Genomic DNA, 16,112 nt, shown 5'->3' with positions numbered 1-16,112 from the left:
AAGTGACGCCCCCCTGATCTCAACATCATCGAGTGTGTCTGCGATCAGAGACCTGAGGACGCCCACATCCACAGAACATCTGTGCGTAGTTCTCCCAGATGTTTGCCAGCTGACTTCCTTCAAAAACTGTGTGGAAGTGGACGTAGAAGAAGGCGAAGGCGCCACCAAACTGATGTGATTTTGTTCACTGCGTCTTGTTGCCTGCTGAGAATAAACGATTAACACTCTCTGCGTGCAGCATTGTTCCTCACCTTTTGCTGCACGTTTGGCATCCTCAGTAATTATTTCTGCACAGGTACCTGCACCAGCGTTTGAGGCTTAACCAAAGCGTTCGTAGAGCTCGGCTGAAGAACATCAAGCACAGACCGTAAAGTCCTGCCAAAGCATCAAGCTTCCACAGACAAGTGCTGAAGCTGAAAATCACATACAGCCATCGTGCACTCAGCCTGAGGTGGCAGCTGTACTCTTTGACTCTGGGGTTTCCCTCTGCTCCCAATCTGTGTGCTAAATACATCACCCACTCAATAAAGTCACGCGTATGAACTGCTGAACTGTTCCTTCAAGTTGTTAAGAGAAAATACAAAGTTTGCTTCATATAAAACACAAACTCCACCACAAACAGCATCAATTAGGTGAAACTGTCCATAACTCCTGCAGGAAGGAATAAAACCTGCAATGGAAACCTTTAACATGTTACACAAAAGTCACTCTGGATCAGGGATGGGTGCCGGTGTCCGGTGCCATGATGGCAAAAGATGCAAACTCAGCAGCCTGCAACAAGTGCTTTAAGCTGATACTGTCGGACCCAGAGTTAGCAACATCCCCCAAAAACCCGAAGAGGAGAGTCCTGGCCCCTAGCCCTGCCAGTGTAGCAGAAATGATGAGGATGATGATGCAGCAGCAGCCGTTCTTCTCTGCGTGAGTAGCTTAATCTTGTTTGTGTGTAATTTACGTTGAGTAGGCTAACCACGTTATTACATTAATGCATGTAAGGTGAACTAGCAAACATCATCATAGCTACATGCGGCTGTCTTCTTGTTTGATGGCAGATACTCCCTTCACCCTGGCCAAAAAGGCTAAAATGACCAAAGAAAAAGTGGAAAACAGTTAAACATGAGAGGTTTAGGACAAAGTTTGTGTTTTTTTCATTGTTTAAGCACTGCTTCCAGCCAAGAGTGATACCATATATGCCCCATAGCTGCAGAAAAGGCTAACATTGTTATCTTTTTACAAAAAACAGTTAAACATGAGAGGTTTTTGGACAAAGTTTGTGTTTTTTCCATTGTTTAAGCACTGCTTCCTGACAAGAGTGATACCATATATGCCCCATAGCTGCAGAAAAGGCTAACATTGTTATCTTTTTACAAAAAACAGTTAAACATGAGAGGTTTTTGGACAAAGTTTGTGTTTTTTCATTGTTTAAGCACTGCTTCCAGCCAAGAGTGATACCATATATGCCCCATAGCTGCAGAAAAGGCTAACATTGTTATCTTTTTACAAAAAACAGTTAAACATGAGAGGTTTAGGACAAAGTTTGTGTTTTTTTCATTGTTTAAGCACTGCTTCCAGCCAAGAGTGATACCATATATGCCCCATAGCTGCAGAAAAGGCTAACATTGTTATCTTTTTACAAAAAACAGTTAAACATGAGAGGTTTTTGGACAAAGTTTGTGTTTTTTCCATTGTTTAAGCACTGCTTCCAGCCAAGAGTGATACCATATATGCCCCATAGCTGCAGAAAAGGCTAACATTGTTATCTTTTTACAAAAAAACAGTTAAACATGAGAGGTTTTGGACAAAGTTTGTGTTTTTTCCATTGTTTAAGCACTGCTAACCTAACCTAAACGATACCCATCCCTACTCTGGATTATTTGCTTTATGGGTGATTTTTAATAAGCAGAACAGAAGCTGAGGAAGGAGCCTCCTCATAAAGGGACAGAGAAAAGGTACAGAGGGTTTGGGGCACAAAAGGCATAGATGCATACGTGAGGCATGATGAGCTTTGCAAACATCCACTGTGATCAGCTGTCATTGTGTGTCTGCTCTAGTTCACTGTGGCTGCATGAATACGCCTTTGCTGCCGAGGGAGAGCGAGTCACATGACACGTCTACAGTAACGCAGAAAGGAAAGAGCTCACACTGACCTGGCATCAGCTTCACTGTAGTACTCCCTGGCAACGATGTCCTCGAACAGCTCGCCACCAGTGACTCTGGGAACGAACACAGCGAAACAAAAAGCAGAAACAAGCTGGTTTCACTTCATTTGCAGGGGGAATGTGTGGCTCCAGCACACGTACAGCACTGGTCCCATTCAGACTGGTTTGTTGAAGTTACTGCTGGTCACAGAGACGTCAGCTCTTTAAAGTGGCTACAGCTACATGTGTCTCACACGTTAGAGCAGAAACTCCATCCCTCTGTAGGGACTGGGCCCAGCTGGGAACACGAGGAGGAAAACCCTGATCCCAGCAGATGCAGCCAGGCAACAATATTACCGTTTCAGCTGGAGGGGAATTCCTTCCAGCTGAAAACATTTCCATGACTCAAGTCAGATAGATTTTCCAAGTAACACAGATCAAATCAAGTGGCACTAACAACTGAATCAGGTTGCAGCTGAGTCTGGAGATGTTCAAAGACGATGTTAAGCCAAGTAAATCAGCTAAATGCCCTTTAACAACTTGATGGTGCTGCAGCCATGCCCTCTCTCATCCAGGGTTTGTGGTTTAACCCACTGCGAGAGTCTCCCGGCATCCATACTGGCAATGATTCAATGAAGGGAAAAGAGGAGATGCTCGTGGCCAGGAAGGAGACACACCTCTGATCTTATTATTGCTCGTCGAGTTTAGAAAGCCATTTCCTTTCTGGCTGCCAGATATGACTGCAAACAACAGCTGATGACACCCAGCAGGGAGGAGGCAGTCACTGAGCAGCGTTGGAGGAAGGATCCTGACTCCTACGAAGGTTTTTTCTCTCCGTTTGGCGTCCGTCCACACTGAGACGCCGTTTCCGGTCAAGGAAAACTCAGCGTTTTCTCCAAAGCGGAAACATTGGAAAACGTCATCTTTGCGTCACAGCGTGGACATCGAACCCGGAGCCTTTTCGAAAAAGATGACGCAGGTCAGTCATGTGGTGCAGTCATGTGACCAATTAACCAAAGATAGCAGAGGGCGTTACACAGCATTGTTCTGTTAAAGCTGCAGAGAGCTGTGCTTCACATCTTTAACTCTCACTCGCTTTTGTACTTTTGTGTTACTCGCAGCAGCAACTCCTCCTCATTGTGAGTCCATTTGAAAAACTCGCTGCTTTTCCTCGTCATTCTGCCGCCACGCTTCAAAGAGCCGGAGAGTAAACAAGCAGCAGACAGAAATGAGGCAGGCCGTCAGCGTTTACGGCCGTTTCAATGTGGACGCACAACTTTGGCGACAGTGGGAAGGAGAAACTCCCTTCTAACAGGAAGAGACCTCAGGGAGGGGCGGGGCCATCTGCTGTGATTGGTTGGGAGAATTCAAGATTGTTGCAGAATTAAAACGGACTTTCTGCACATCGATTGCTTCATTTGAGCTCTTGGTGCCTTACTGAGTCCAAACTGTGAAACGGAGAACAGCCTGCTGCCAGACGGCTTATTTCCTGGGAAGCTTACTTCACCAAGACAACAGCCCAACAGCATTACTGAGCAGCTGAAATCATATATACAGCCAGAAAGCATCTGGCTTTAAAAGCTACACCCACAGATCTCTGCGATGTCTGTTAAAACTGGAGGTGCGGTCGTTAGCGTGACTCTGGTGCAAAATGCTGGCAGCACCTATGGATGAAGGTGGCAGCTCTGCAGGGCTCTCACGCTCTTTCAGAAACCTTGACCCTCAACAAGTTTGTCTGTGGCATCAATCTGAAGACCCACGTTGCCTCCTTCTGGAGTGACAGCCAACTACGTGAACACGATGACTCCAGAACCTCACAGGATTTTCACACCAGAGCTGCTCTACAATAAGTATTTTGTAGACTCATACTGGATTGGTACAACCTCTCCTCCCAGTGAAGGAGCAACGTAGCATCTTTATAAATGATACGTTTTTAAAGAGATATATGAAGCAATAGCACCCGTATCGCTCATATATCACACACTGAATATGAGCTGTCAGCATAAGAAAGAAAAGCAGCTTTAACCCATGCGACTCAGGCCGGATACTCAGGGAAACTGGGATTCTTACATGGTAAAAAAGACATTCAGCAGATGGCTCTGTGTTAATGGAAAATTGTATTTAGTAGTCAGTATAATCTTTTAGTGATATAAGTTTGCATATGGTAGAATACTCCATGTAGTTATTTGTATTAGGAAATATTCAAGCATGTATACTTAGAGGCATATAATTAATTGTGTGTGATCTTTAACAGGCTGCAAAGGCTTGGTGTGTATTCCACACTAGAATGCACCCCCACATCCTGGGAGCACGAGAGAGGTCGTACCTTCTCTTATTGTTTTATGGTAGGATTAACGTAGTTACGTCTGTTTTAGTCTAAGTGCTTTAACTGCTTGACTTCCTCACCAATGTTATCTAGGGTGAGGGAGGTCTACCCTCTTCCTGACCAAGGATGTGGCTTTTATGACCCTTTGATCTCACACACACACGCACACACACACACACACACGCGCACACAGACACACACACACACACACGCACGCACACACACGCACACACACGCACACACACACACGCACACACACACACACACCCACACGCACACGCACCCACACCCACACACACACACACACGCACACCCACACACGCACACCCACACACACGCACACCCACACACACGCACACACACACACACACACGCACACCCACACACACGCACGCACGCACACACGCACGCACACGCACACACACACACGCACACGCACGCACACGCACACACACACGCACACACACACGCACGCACACGCACGCACGCACACGCACACACACACACACACGCACACACACACACACGCACGCACGCACACACACACACACACACACACGCACACACACGCACACACACACGCACACACGCACACACACACACACACACGTTCAATGGAGTATAAATAAAGACCAGGGCAGTTCCTCACCGGAGTCTCTCAGTAGGGAGCTGCCCTTGCTAGCAAGAACTCTGTGTGTTTCTCTTCTCTGAGTCTTTACTGAAGAAGTGTTTTAGAATAGTTTCCCTAACACTCTGGAACAGATACCTGCCATCTGTGTGAGCCAGCAGTAATCTCAGCGTGTTTATATGTTTATATGGATGCAGGAGTATAGGATGTGCCTGAGCAGATGGAGTAAAGTAGGGCTGGGCGATATATCGAGTTTTTTAAAAATATCGAGATATTTTCATATGAGATATAAGATGTGACCATATCCTTTATATCGATAAAGTCTATGTTACGTTATAATTATAGTTGTGGAGCCACAGGTTTGCCTCTCTTTCGTCCACTTTTGTCTCTACGCAATGTTACTCCGCCTCTCCTTCACTGAACACAACTCCCCCTCCTCCCCCATCGCTTCACCTGCAGGCAGCGACCAGATGGACACGGCAAATCTCCGTTAACGAGTTACTGTGTGGATCGCCCCGTGCGTGGGACTGGACGGCGTCAACGTGTTAACGAGCTAACCACGCTAACGAGCTAACCACGCTAACGAGCTAACCACGCTAACGCCATGCAGCCCAGAGGTGGTGCACGGCCTAAAATCCTTTCATTTTCTCAAACGTTGACAGCGCGCCTTATGTATGAATTCTGGTTGTGCTTGATGGCCGCGAACCGATCTTAGGTGGAACACGGCGCTCAGCAATCTGTCAAAAAACCGCTTGATGGATTGTCGGAGCATTACGGCTGAGCCTCGCAGAGTGATACGTACTGTGCTTCGACGTAATATTACCGTACTGTGTATAAGGACCATAAATGGCACCTGAAGTGGATTTCAAACTCCAGGCTCAGTCACGCAGTACAAGTTGGGAACAGAGCAGCTGCTTGTTATTATGCTCAGCGTCTGTTAGTTTACATTTTGACTGCACAATTGTGAGCTCTTTGTTATGCACAAAAACAACATTGTTTTCTTTTATTTATGGAGCATTATTATTTAATGAATGCTGATAATTTATTTTTGAGTAATTTCTTCATGTACATCTGTGCTGTATGTTAATAAAAGTGCCCGTGTGACATCTGGGACACAGTGTGACTAAGAACTCTCTGTTCGTTCTTACTTTATGGCTTTAAAAAATATCGAGATATATATCGTATATCGCCATCCAGCTAAAAGATATCGAGATATGAATTGTGGGTCATATCGCCCAGCCCTAGAGTAAAGCAACACGCTGCATTTATGCTCCCCAGATGCCTCGGCGGCGGTGCATGGGACAGCGGCGAGGTTACCCGTCTTGTGTGAGATGTGGGTGTGGTCTGCGCAGTCACACGTGTTTCGTGGTGCATTAGTGGAACATGTAACAATCAAAGGCAGCACTTACAAGTCAAAGACCAGATAGTGGAATCCTTCCTCTGATATGCTGTCGTGCAGCCGCACTGTGGGAGAAGGAGGGGAAAATTACGTTTTCATTGTTGCCCCGGCACCACGTGACCAGCAGCTGATGAGGACGGCGTTTTTCTACTTCAGATCTGCACGTGTGCAGAGATCTGCAGCAGCAATTTAAACACAGTTCATTTTACCTGTGGACCTGTGGAAACAGACTTTACAAGTAACTGCAGACGATTTATTCATTACTCTGAAAACACATCGAGAACTCTTCACGTCTAATTCTGCCTGATTGATGTTGGGCTTGAACTCGGCAAACAACAGGTCACATGCTGGTTTCATGCTCCACATGTAAGACACGTTTGCTGTGACCAATAATGGACTTTATCAAAGACTCCTCTAACAGCAGCGCTCACGAAAGCTCAGACAGTCCAACATACGAGTGGATGAAGAGACCAAAGGGAACGCTCTCGCTGTGGGGATCTTTGGCATTTCCATCAGCTCCTCTCATGGCCGACATCAGAGATCCGTCACTGCAATGAGCTTGCAGTGGAGCTGGATGCTGCTGGGACGATACTGGTAAGAGGCGTGCCAAGTGTACGGTTACCTGTTCAAACTTGATCTTAATCAGCTGCCTTTTGTTTGCTAAAGATCAAACAAATATGGACACATTGTAAATCTAACAGCACGATCTCTAAAATAACTGCTCATAGATAAATTAGTCTTTTTATTCCCGTTCATCTGTGTTTACATATATTTAGTGTCCAGACACGATTTAGACATCGTATAAATGACTAAGAGCTGAGCTCATGTTATTGACACAACAGAGCACATTACATAGATACAGCAGCATTCTTCTGTAACCTGTAAGTTCAGCCAGCACGTCTGTGCGACACTAAACCACGTTAAAGCAGAATGAAGTCAGCCTTGGTTTCGTGCTGTGAGCAGGGACACAAACCCCATCACTTTCACACTAAACCCTCCAATTTCACGTGTTGCTTAGTCCGATTCAGACAAGCTCACAATAGACCAGCAAACCAAATAACCCCCATCATCCCCTCATTTGTCACTTCCCCCGTCCCTTTCTTTTTTCACTAGAAGGACTGAAAAACAAATGACAGTTTCCACAAAGTCATTGCTGAGGTGATAATTGCAGGTCTTTGTGGCTCAGAGGGAAAGTATCCTTGTGCTTGTGCTGCAATAAGGGACGGGTGAGTCTGCAGTGGGTAGTTTGGGGAATGAGGCAGTGGGGGTGTGCTCTTGCACTCGTTCTGAGGACTCAACAGAGCAAAGAAGCCAGGAGAGCTGTGGCAGCCCTAACCCTAAGATTAAGACTCAGCTCTTCTGATTTGACTGAAGTAATGAAGTTATTGAGGAGAGCTGCTGCACGGGCGAATATCCTGGCAGAGCCGCTATGTGACGTCACGGGCAGCCTTTAAAGGCTGACCTTTCATGTTCACTGTCGACAGAAATAAATAAAACTGTAATGTCCTCAGTGAAGCAGGAGCTCTAGTTACCGATGTTGGAGTGCTTCAGCAGGCGGCAGATCCTGGCCTCGCGCTCCAACTTCTGGTGATCTGAAAAACAAAGAGAGACCATATTTGTGTGAGCCTTTTTCAGACCGGCGTTTACACAAACAGCACCTCCCTCCTGGGAAACGAGGAAATGTGAGCTCTGGCACGTCAAACACAAGCGTGACGCAGCCGTTGGTGCAGAGCGTGTGCGGCGAGTCTATTCTTCGCCTTTCACAGCGCTAAACGAGGCGGACGTGCATCATCTGACAGAAACAGCTGGAAAAGAAGGTTATTACAGATGTTCTCAGGACCAGACAACTAACCACCACGCTCACACTTTTACCCTGTTCTTCATTCCAGTCGTCTTCTTGAAGGCTGTCAATCACAGCCATAATATTAGGCACAGAAGCTTCTCGTTGCCGTGGTCCATCCCAAAAGATCACCAGCCTGTCACAGGCTGCCACACGACTCAATGTTTTCACTGGGTCAGTCTGACAGCGCAACAGGAAGGAGCATCAACAAAGCTGCTTCCTGTTAGACACCAGAAGCCTTTTGTATAAGACAAGCTTCGTGTAAGCACGTTACCTGATTGCATTCGTGTCTTACCTTCAGACAACAGTTCTGACTGTGGCAGAAAATCCAGAAAGAAACATTAACGTGTCCGTGCTTTCTGTAAGAACGTGCAGTTTTAGAGTTCGGGTCATAATTTAGAAGCACTTATGGTTCACAGGCTGATCAGTGTGATAACACACAGAAACATGCACCACATGCAGGATGTTACGCATCCCTATTGCATTTCTAATGGTCCAGATGTTGTTGTTACTAGAGCAGGGCGATATGGCCAAAAATATTTATCACGATATATATTTGAAAATTTGCGATAACGATATAACTGACGATATAATTGTGGCGAGACAAAATACAACTCCACAACATTACTAGCGCAAAAAGACAACCTTCCATATATTTTCACTTAAACAAGAAGCTGGTTTTTATGTACATTAAAGCTTTATAAAAATGTAACAGTGCAAATGCAAATTCCTTGCTGAAAGTTTAACCAAAAGGCATTTCCAGTAGAAATGGGCTGACATATCCTGAGCATAACCATATATAATATCCACTGAAGTTAAAAAGAGGTGCTTTGCAACATTAAACTGCAGTGTGCAGTACGCATTTTTCGGACCATAAGGTGCACGGGATTATAAGGCACATTAAGCGAAACAAAGCAGTCAGATAAATCAAACTTTATTAAACTCATTCTTCTTGCTTCCTCCACTTCTGTACCATTGATTCATTAATGTTGAATTCTCTGCAGCTGCTCTATTCCCATGTTGTTGCAGTATATTAATGACTAACCTCGTATTGTGGATGGATTATCTCAGTTGTTCTTCTGACTGAAGTTTGGTCCGTTTACAGCATCCTGCCATGCGATTGCATTTGTCTCTAACCATCAGGAACCTTCACGTTAACTTTTATAAGTGGAAAAGTGTTAGTGTTCGTCCTCCAGCTTCACTGTGCTAATGTTATGCTAACATAGCTGTGTCGCTAGCGATCACGTAGCACATCATTATATAGCAGCTAGCCCAACTTCAGTAACCCTACAAACGTCACTGCTGTTTAGTTTCCTGTCTTCATTTATGTTGGACGTGATAGCAGAGCTGTACGTTTGATTTTTTTCAGAAATCTCTCAGTCAGAACATGCAATATCATGTTTAGGAAACTAGCGAGCTAACTTCCGCTAACTTCCGCTAGCTTCCTGCTAACTTCTAACTCCGTTAAATGTAATAACTTTTGTTTTCATGGATGCCTGGAAGTTAAACTTTATAGTTACACCTGGTAAAGCAGCAATGCTGTTCGTTTTATTAAAGATGAAAGAATTTAGACAGTTTTTAACTCTAAGTGATGCTGCAGTGTTGTTTGACCTGAAGCATACGGAGTTTAGGACCCAGATTACTCCCAGATTTAAGAGCATCTTAGTCCGACAATAACGACGGCCGCTTGCATGTTCTACAAAAAAATGTGCTTTGTTGTGTATCTGACGGACAAACACCAAACCAGTTCCACATCACGGAAGTTGCACCATTTGTACAAACCAATTCTGGTTCATCTGTTTCACTCAACAATCGGCCATGTGCGTATGAAAACAAAGGCACTGCGCATGCGCGTTTTACTCATATTCTATCGCGATATTTCATTTTCCTATCGTTGCCTAACATTATACCGGTATTACCGTGAACGGTATAATATGGCCCAGCCCTAGTTGGTACAGTAGCAGTTTAAGTCCTAAGTGTGATGAAGGCCTGAGCAAAGCGCCATCATCAGCCAACGCCCTCCATGCAGAAGGCAGGTCGATGTTTGTGTAAAGTTGGTCAGAGGCTTCCTTTGTAAGTGCACATGCAGCATCAGCGTGCTGCCTGCTGTAATTTCCTTTGGGATTAATAAAGTATTCTGATTGAGATTAAACTCTGTACTCAGCATGAAACCATGTGACATGACACATCCTGTTGAATATGCATCTCCTTCTCTGCTCCTCACCTGGTTTGCTTCTCATCATCCTCACGTGCAAATATGGAAAAAGAAGTTGGACTGGCAGTGGGAATCAGGCTCAGCTGCAACATGTCTGCAGGGCGCTGGCAGGTCTGACACCATCTTTACTTTGTGCTGATGAGCCATTGTTACTCTGATGAAACCATTAAACTGTGGAAAGGCCCCATTAGGCCATAAGCTTTGACTCGCATACAGCATGTTTAGTCTCTCACTGTGACCTTTGGAGGTCACTGTGAGTAAACACTGCACACACATCGTCCTGTATTTGTGATGGAAAAATGAAGAAAGAGCAGCTGGAGGAGGTAACTGCTACATCCCAGCAGCAAACTGCACATGCAACCACATGCTGTCGTCTATACTCCACACTGATCCTAATCTAGAGAGACCACAGACTAGTGCAGATGTTGTGTAGCAGCTGCTGTATGTTCCAATCACACCTCGTCTCCTCAGCTCCTAATCGGACCAATGGGCCGTGCTTTTGCAGGGACCGGTGCTCACTGGGGGATGTTCTTGTCCCGACATCACCCACTCTCTCCGTGTGGCTGCACGCCGCTAATCTGTGACGTAACAGGATTAGCAGCATGAGTGCTGCGCTGAGCATCAGCACCTCCGAACACTGGAGGCTCAGTCCTGTTCTTTTTATGTGGACCAATATGAAACAGCTCTTTAATATTAGCACCGATCCATCAATGCCACCGAGTCCAGCTGCCACACGGCCGTGGTCAGGCCGTCACATGGCCAAGAGACGGACCAACCTCACTGAGTCACGCCAAAGCCAACGTGGAGAGGTTGGAGTAAGAAAAACATCCAAGTCGACTGAAAGTGTTTAACGTGCAATGGTTCAACATTAATTTAGCACAATGTGAGGTCTTACGGTGCTGTGACAGCATCTTCAGCTTCCTCATTTCTCAGGGTTTTAGAGATTTGACAGGTTTCCTGTAAAATCACAGAGATATCAGACTTGTGCCCATCATCCTCAGAAACACTGACTGAATTAAGACGTGACCGTCTCCAGCCGGGTGTCAGTTTAGGGGCGAGGATGTTGTTGACACAGGGTTGGACAGCTCCTCCTCTGGATACATGAAATCAGCATTTGAACATTTTGGATCCAATCAGGTTCGTCTGAGATCAAAATGTGACGACGAGCTGAACCACGTGTAAGAAATGTGAAGCTAAAAACACACAAACACAACGCACAGTGTGAAGCAGACACTGATGTCACAGCAGCCTCAGCAGCAACAAACTCAGAACAGGGACGGTTGTTGTCTTGTCCTCATCCACCGTCCACGTTTGCTTGGACGAGCAGACTGACTCTGCTCAGTTCAGCTCCGTAACACACACGAGTGTAAAAGGATGCCTTGGCATGTCCAGTGCTAACAGTGCACCGCGTGTTGAGTAAATAACAGTTGTATTTGCGGGTCTGTAATCAAACACGGCGACACAAACAGGTTTGTGCGTCTTCATGTTTACATTTTTCTCCTGGTTGCACCATCAACCTCAGCGATATGCTGGAGCTGCTCATGGAGGCAACGCCGACCCCAAAGCCTCATCGGTGCACGCTTCCTCTAAGAGCTGCCGGCTGCTTCCACCATCAAAGACAAACTCATCCATTCAAAATCACATGTGACAAAGCATGAAGATGGACGTCCTGTACGTCAGTCCTCAGAAAGCCCTGGAGTCCTGTAACAGTGACACTTTTCATGAAACGAACAAAGTTGTGAGGCCGCGCTGTGACACTGGCCCATTTACAAACCCCCGATGAGCCTCTGAACAGCGTCATCAGGCGCCAGAATGAGGCCGACAGCTATTTTCAACGTGTCCACTGGATGGAAGGAGCCGCCTCCACAGCTCTGTGAAGCACATCTGGTCCCCAAACAGACGATCCGGCCACAGCAGCATCGCTGCAGTGAGAGAGCGGGTTGCAGTCCATGACCTCTGACCTTTCCTCCACAGAGAAACACCTGTGGTTCATTAAATCTCGTCAAAAGACGTGATTATTTATCTTTGCCCCATGCATTTAGCAAAGAACAAAACAGCAACAGGCCCCATGCTGGTATCACAGAGAGTAACCCCCGAGGAGCCCAGCAGCCTGGGGGAGGGAGCTGCAAATGAAAAAAGGCTTGGGGACAAAGACAAGGCTTCCTCTTCACAAAGCATTTCCAGCACATTTCCTGCGTGCACGGCGAGGAGCCCGCACAGGCTCGCCATGAGAACGTGAGCGATACAAACAGTCGCCGTCAGTGAGCCGATCGTGCGGCTGTCTCAGTCTGCTCCAGTGGCAGATCCTTTAGCAGCGCTCATGATGACCGTGGCTTCATGTCGTGGTGGAGCTGCAGACGCTGCCAGGCTCTCGTGTGCAGGTGTGACTGGAAGCAGTTTAATACATGACCTGTCACAATGCAGCTAGCTAAGTGAGACCGTGTGCTGCACAGAGCCTGCTCGAGCTGAGGGGATGAAGCGTTTGGATTTCCCTTAAAGAGCCAGATTTAGGCTGATGTTTCCCACAGTCAGCTCTTAGAAGTCTTATATGTATATTTATGGGTTGCAAAAATGACTTTTCTCAACGTACAATGCAACCTTTCAGACGTTCCTAACACAGCATTGCCAGTACCGGTCACCATACTGGTCCCCAGTGACCCAGCACATTACTGCATGGAGGGTCGAGGCCATCCAGCCCCTCCTGGCACAGAGGGCTTCTCCAGTTATCTGACAGGAGATCCTGTAACTTACAGCACTTCAGGGAAACTTTACTGTTTTCTTTTATTGTGAAAATATTTTGAGGAAAAGCAGATTTTTGCTAGTTGATGTAATCAGCTGTAGTTCTTAGAAAGGTAATCCGAGACCATGTACAGTGACCTCTGACCTGCAGGTTTCCATCCAACCACAGCTGCAGTCTGTCCCCAGTGTGTCAGTATCACCCCACACGTGCTGCTGTGAACTCCACACATCTACACTTAAATCAGGGGGACCTTTGATTTGCAGCCATCAGGATCATTTTTATGTGTCTGTATTATATTAAACACACACATTAAAAGTGAATCTGTCCATAAACTGCACTCAGTTTACTCCTTCCTCACTGTGAGCATCATTCATTATTAAGAAACCAGTAATGAAGGTCAGGATATGCATTTTTATTCCAGTCCATTCTTCTTTAGCAGCGTTTAAATAACCTTGATCAGATTTGATGGTTTTGTTACAGACTTTAAAAAAGTGTTTTTCTTTCACACATGTGGGATTAAATTGTTCAAATGTAGAAAACAGTGATGTCATGTTCTGTGACCCAGGCACAGAGAGACTTGATGAATTTAGGAATCTCATGATTTAATAAAGAAATTTGCAGACTTGCACAGAGATGGTAAAATAATGATGCCTGATAGCGGAGACGAGGACAGCAGACGACGAGGACAGAGAGGAACAGGTTTAAATGCACCGAGGACACAGTCAGAGGGAACTCGGGACACCTGGAGACATGTAGGGATGCAGGGACTGACAGAGACGGGGAAGACGGGGAAGACGTCTCATCGTGACGAGTAAAGGTTACCTTGCCTGGCTGGGCAGCTCTCTGGGTGCTCGGCACCCCAAAGCTCTGATCCTAGAAGCGCCCCTGGCACCAGGTAAGGAAAGCGCTGGCGTCTGTTTTCAGGAACAACTGAGCCTCGGACACCTCGGGCGTGTTAACTTAATGGAAGCTTGTAACAGAGTCGCTGTGCAGCTGACTCATAAAAACTGTTTACTGTGCCAACAGTGACGCACATTTGAGTGAGTCACTGTCGGGTGAGTGTGAGAGAGTGGAAGAAGGTCGCAGGTCCACTGGAGAGCACATATTTCTGAGGTAAACATTTACGCGTCGTCCTGCGAGTCTAATTTTCTTTAAAAAGTGTAGACTACGAACAGCATCCTGTCTACGGTCGCACAGCAACAACAAAAAGCCCAAAGCAGGTGGTGAGTGCTGCCAGAGGGTCAAAGGAAGCTCGGCCTCAGGGAAGAGAAGAGGAAACCACCACCAGAGGCCTCAGACAACGCGTGGGACGGATAACGGTGACCCCATCTTCTGATGAAACATCACTGCTGCTGGTCATCCACCACAGAAGAAGAATGAACAATCACTGCGTCTGTCTGACTGCAAACAGGTGAACCTGGTCATCAGTCAGCTCTGACCATGTGACCATGAATGACTGATAAACAACATCAGTCAGGAATCAGAGACGAATAAGAACCGTGCGACCAAAGGCTCAGAGTTTCAAGTACGACAGAAACATCCAACACAATATACACCCCACATCACTGTTCTGATCCAGGGTCAGTTTCCATCAGCAGAATGCACTCGTCTGCACTCGGCCATTCACAGTGACTGTTCAGTCTCACTAACGAGGGGGAAGAGTCAGAAGCTTCGACACAGTTTCAGCTGAGAATTCAATTTCTTTCCAATCACCTTTCAATAAAAATGATATTTTTACATTTTCCACCTGTCGGGGAGCTACAGCAGCAAAGGCCAGGACAGAGGGAAGTGTGCCTGAGCATGGTCTACCAACTAACAGATCTATCCAGGGAAACTGATCCTGTGTGTGACGCCACACCAAAACAATGAAAAGAGGATAAACTGACAGTAATAATAGAGTCTGCCTTAGATCCGCTGACTCGATGCAGGACTGATAGACAGCCTTCAGTGTGCTGTACAGGCTGGGCAAGGACGAACTAAATGCTCTGTATGGATATTTCAAACCTGTTTCCACAGCTAACACGTCCCCAGCAGAGAAAGCAGCACTTGTGTCTGTAAAAGTGAAGAGATAATTGTCACAAGGTCCCAAATTACCTTCAGTCCTAAACTACAGTCGACAAAAGCTCTAAAGTCCCACCTGGTGCCGCTTCCACTGCAGTCCTGAGGCCTGTTAGTCTTGTTATTCAGCAGTTTGGCTGCTTCATCACAGCAGCTGCACAATCGCTCTCAAAGCCAGCAGATGATGCAGGTAATATGTCTTTAGACACCATTCAGGGGCTTCTCACTGCGGAGGTCACAAAGCAGCTCTGTTGCATAATTACAGCTGAGGATCCAGCGCAGGTTTGACGCTCGGCAGGAATCCTTCTGTTTCAGGCTCCTGCTTATCAAAGGTACTCTGGCCGCAGGGTCACATACTGAGGGTTTGGATCGTCCCCCTCTGGGGAATGCTGCCCTGCTTACTGCCATGAAGGCTTCAAGTACAGTAGTGAAGTGTGTGCTCATGTTGGTGTACAGCAGTGGTTCCCACACTTCCTTTGCTGGCCCCCCCGCGACGGCTCTGCGACCACCCTCAATGCCCCCGCTGGTATAGACTTTGTCGTTTTGACAGATCTGTTCCAGCTTGCCTGACATTACGCTGTGTGCCGAGTTATGCATGTGTTGGATGGCTGCAGAGACCGGCGTACAGCAGAGAAGGCAGGAGATTCCTTGGAGCGTTGATTTGTTTTTGTCTACACTAGGATTAAGTACGAAATAGAATCGTGTGCATTTACAATGTTACACATGCAGACGTGAAAATGATGGGTCGAACCTTCAAAGGCCAGGGTTCGG

At 46.4% G+C, this 16,112-nt stretch overlaps 1 protein-coding gene across 21 annotated transcripts in view; it reads right to left on the bottom strand.

Annotated features, from left to right (window-relative positions):
* camk2d1 (calcium/calmodulin-dependent protein kinase (CaM kinase) II delta 1) overlaps nucleotides 1-16,112 on the bottom strand; it is a 78,820-nt gene that overhangs the window by 35,626 nt on the left and 27,082 nt on the right. For all 21 annotated transcript variants that reach the window (XM_026159669.1, XM_026159701.1, XM_026159662.1 and 18 more), the window contains exons 3-5: nucleotides 8,021-8,080; nucleotides 6,499-6,553; nucleotides 2,145-2,210 (exon numbers count right to left, since the gene is read on the bottom strand). In XM_026159669.1, coding sequence (XP_026015454.1) covers nucleotides 2,145-2,210; nucleotides 6,499-6,553; nucleotides 8,021-8,080 — 181 coding nt within the window. The remainder of the gene's footprint in view (nucleotides 1-2,144; nucleotides 2,211-6,498; nucleotides 6,554-8,020; nucleotides 8,081-16,112) is intronic.

This window comes from Astatotilapia calliptera, chromosome 3 (assembly GCF_900246225.1).
Source record: "Astatotilapia calliptera chromosome 3, fAstCal1.2, whole genome shotgun sequence".
In the NCBI taxonomy this organism is placed as follows: Eukaryota; Metazoa; Chordata; class Actinopteri; order Cichliformes; family Cichlidae; genus Astatotilapia; species Astatotilapia calliptera.
This window is presented reverse-complemented; position numbering and strand designations above follow the sequence as displayed.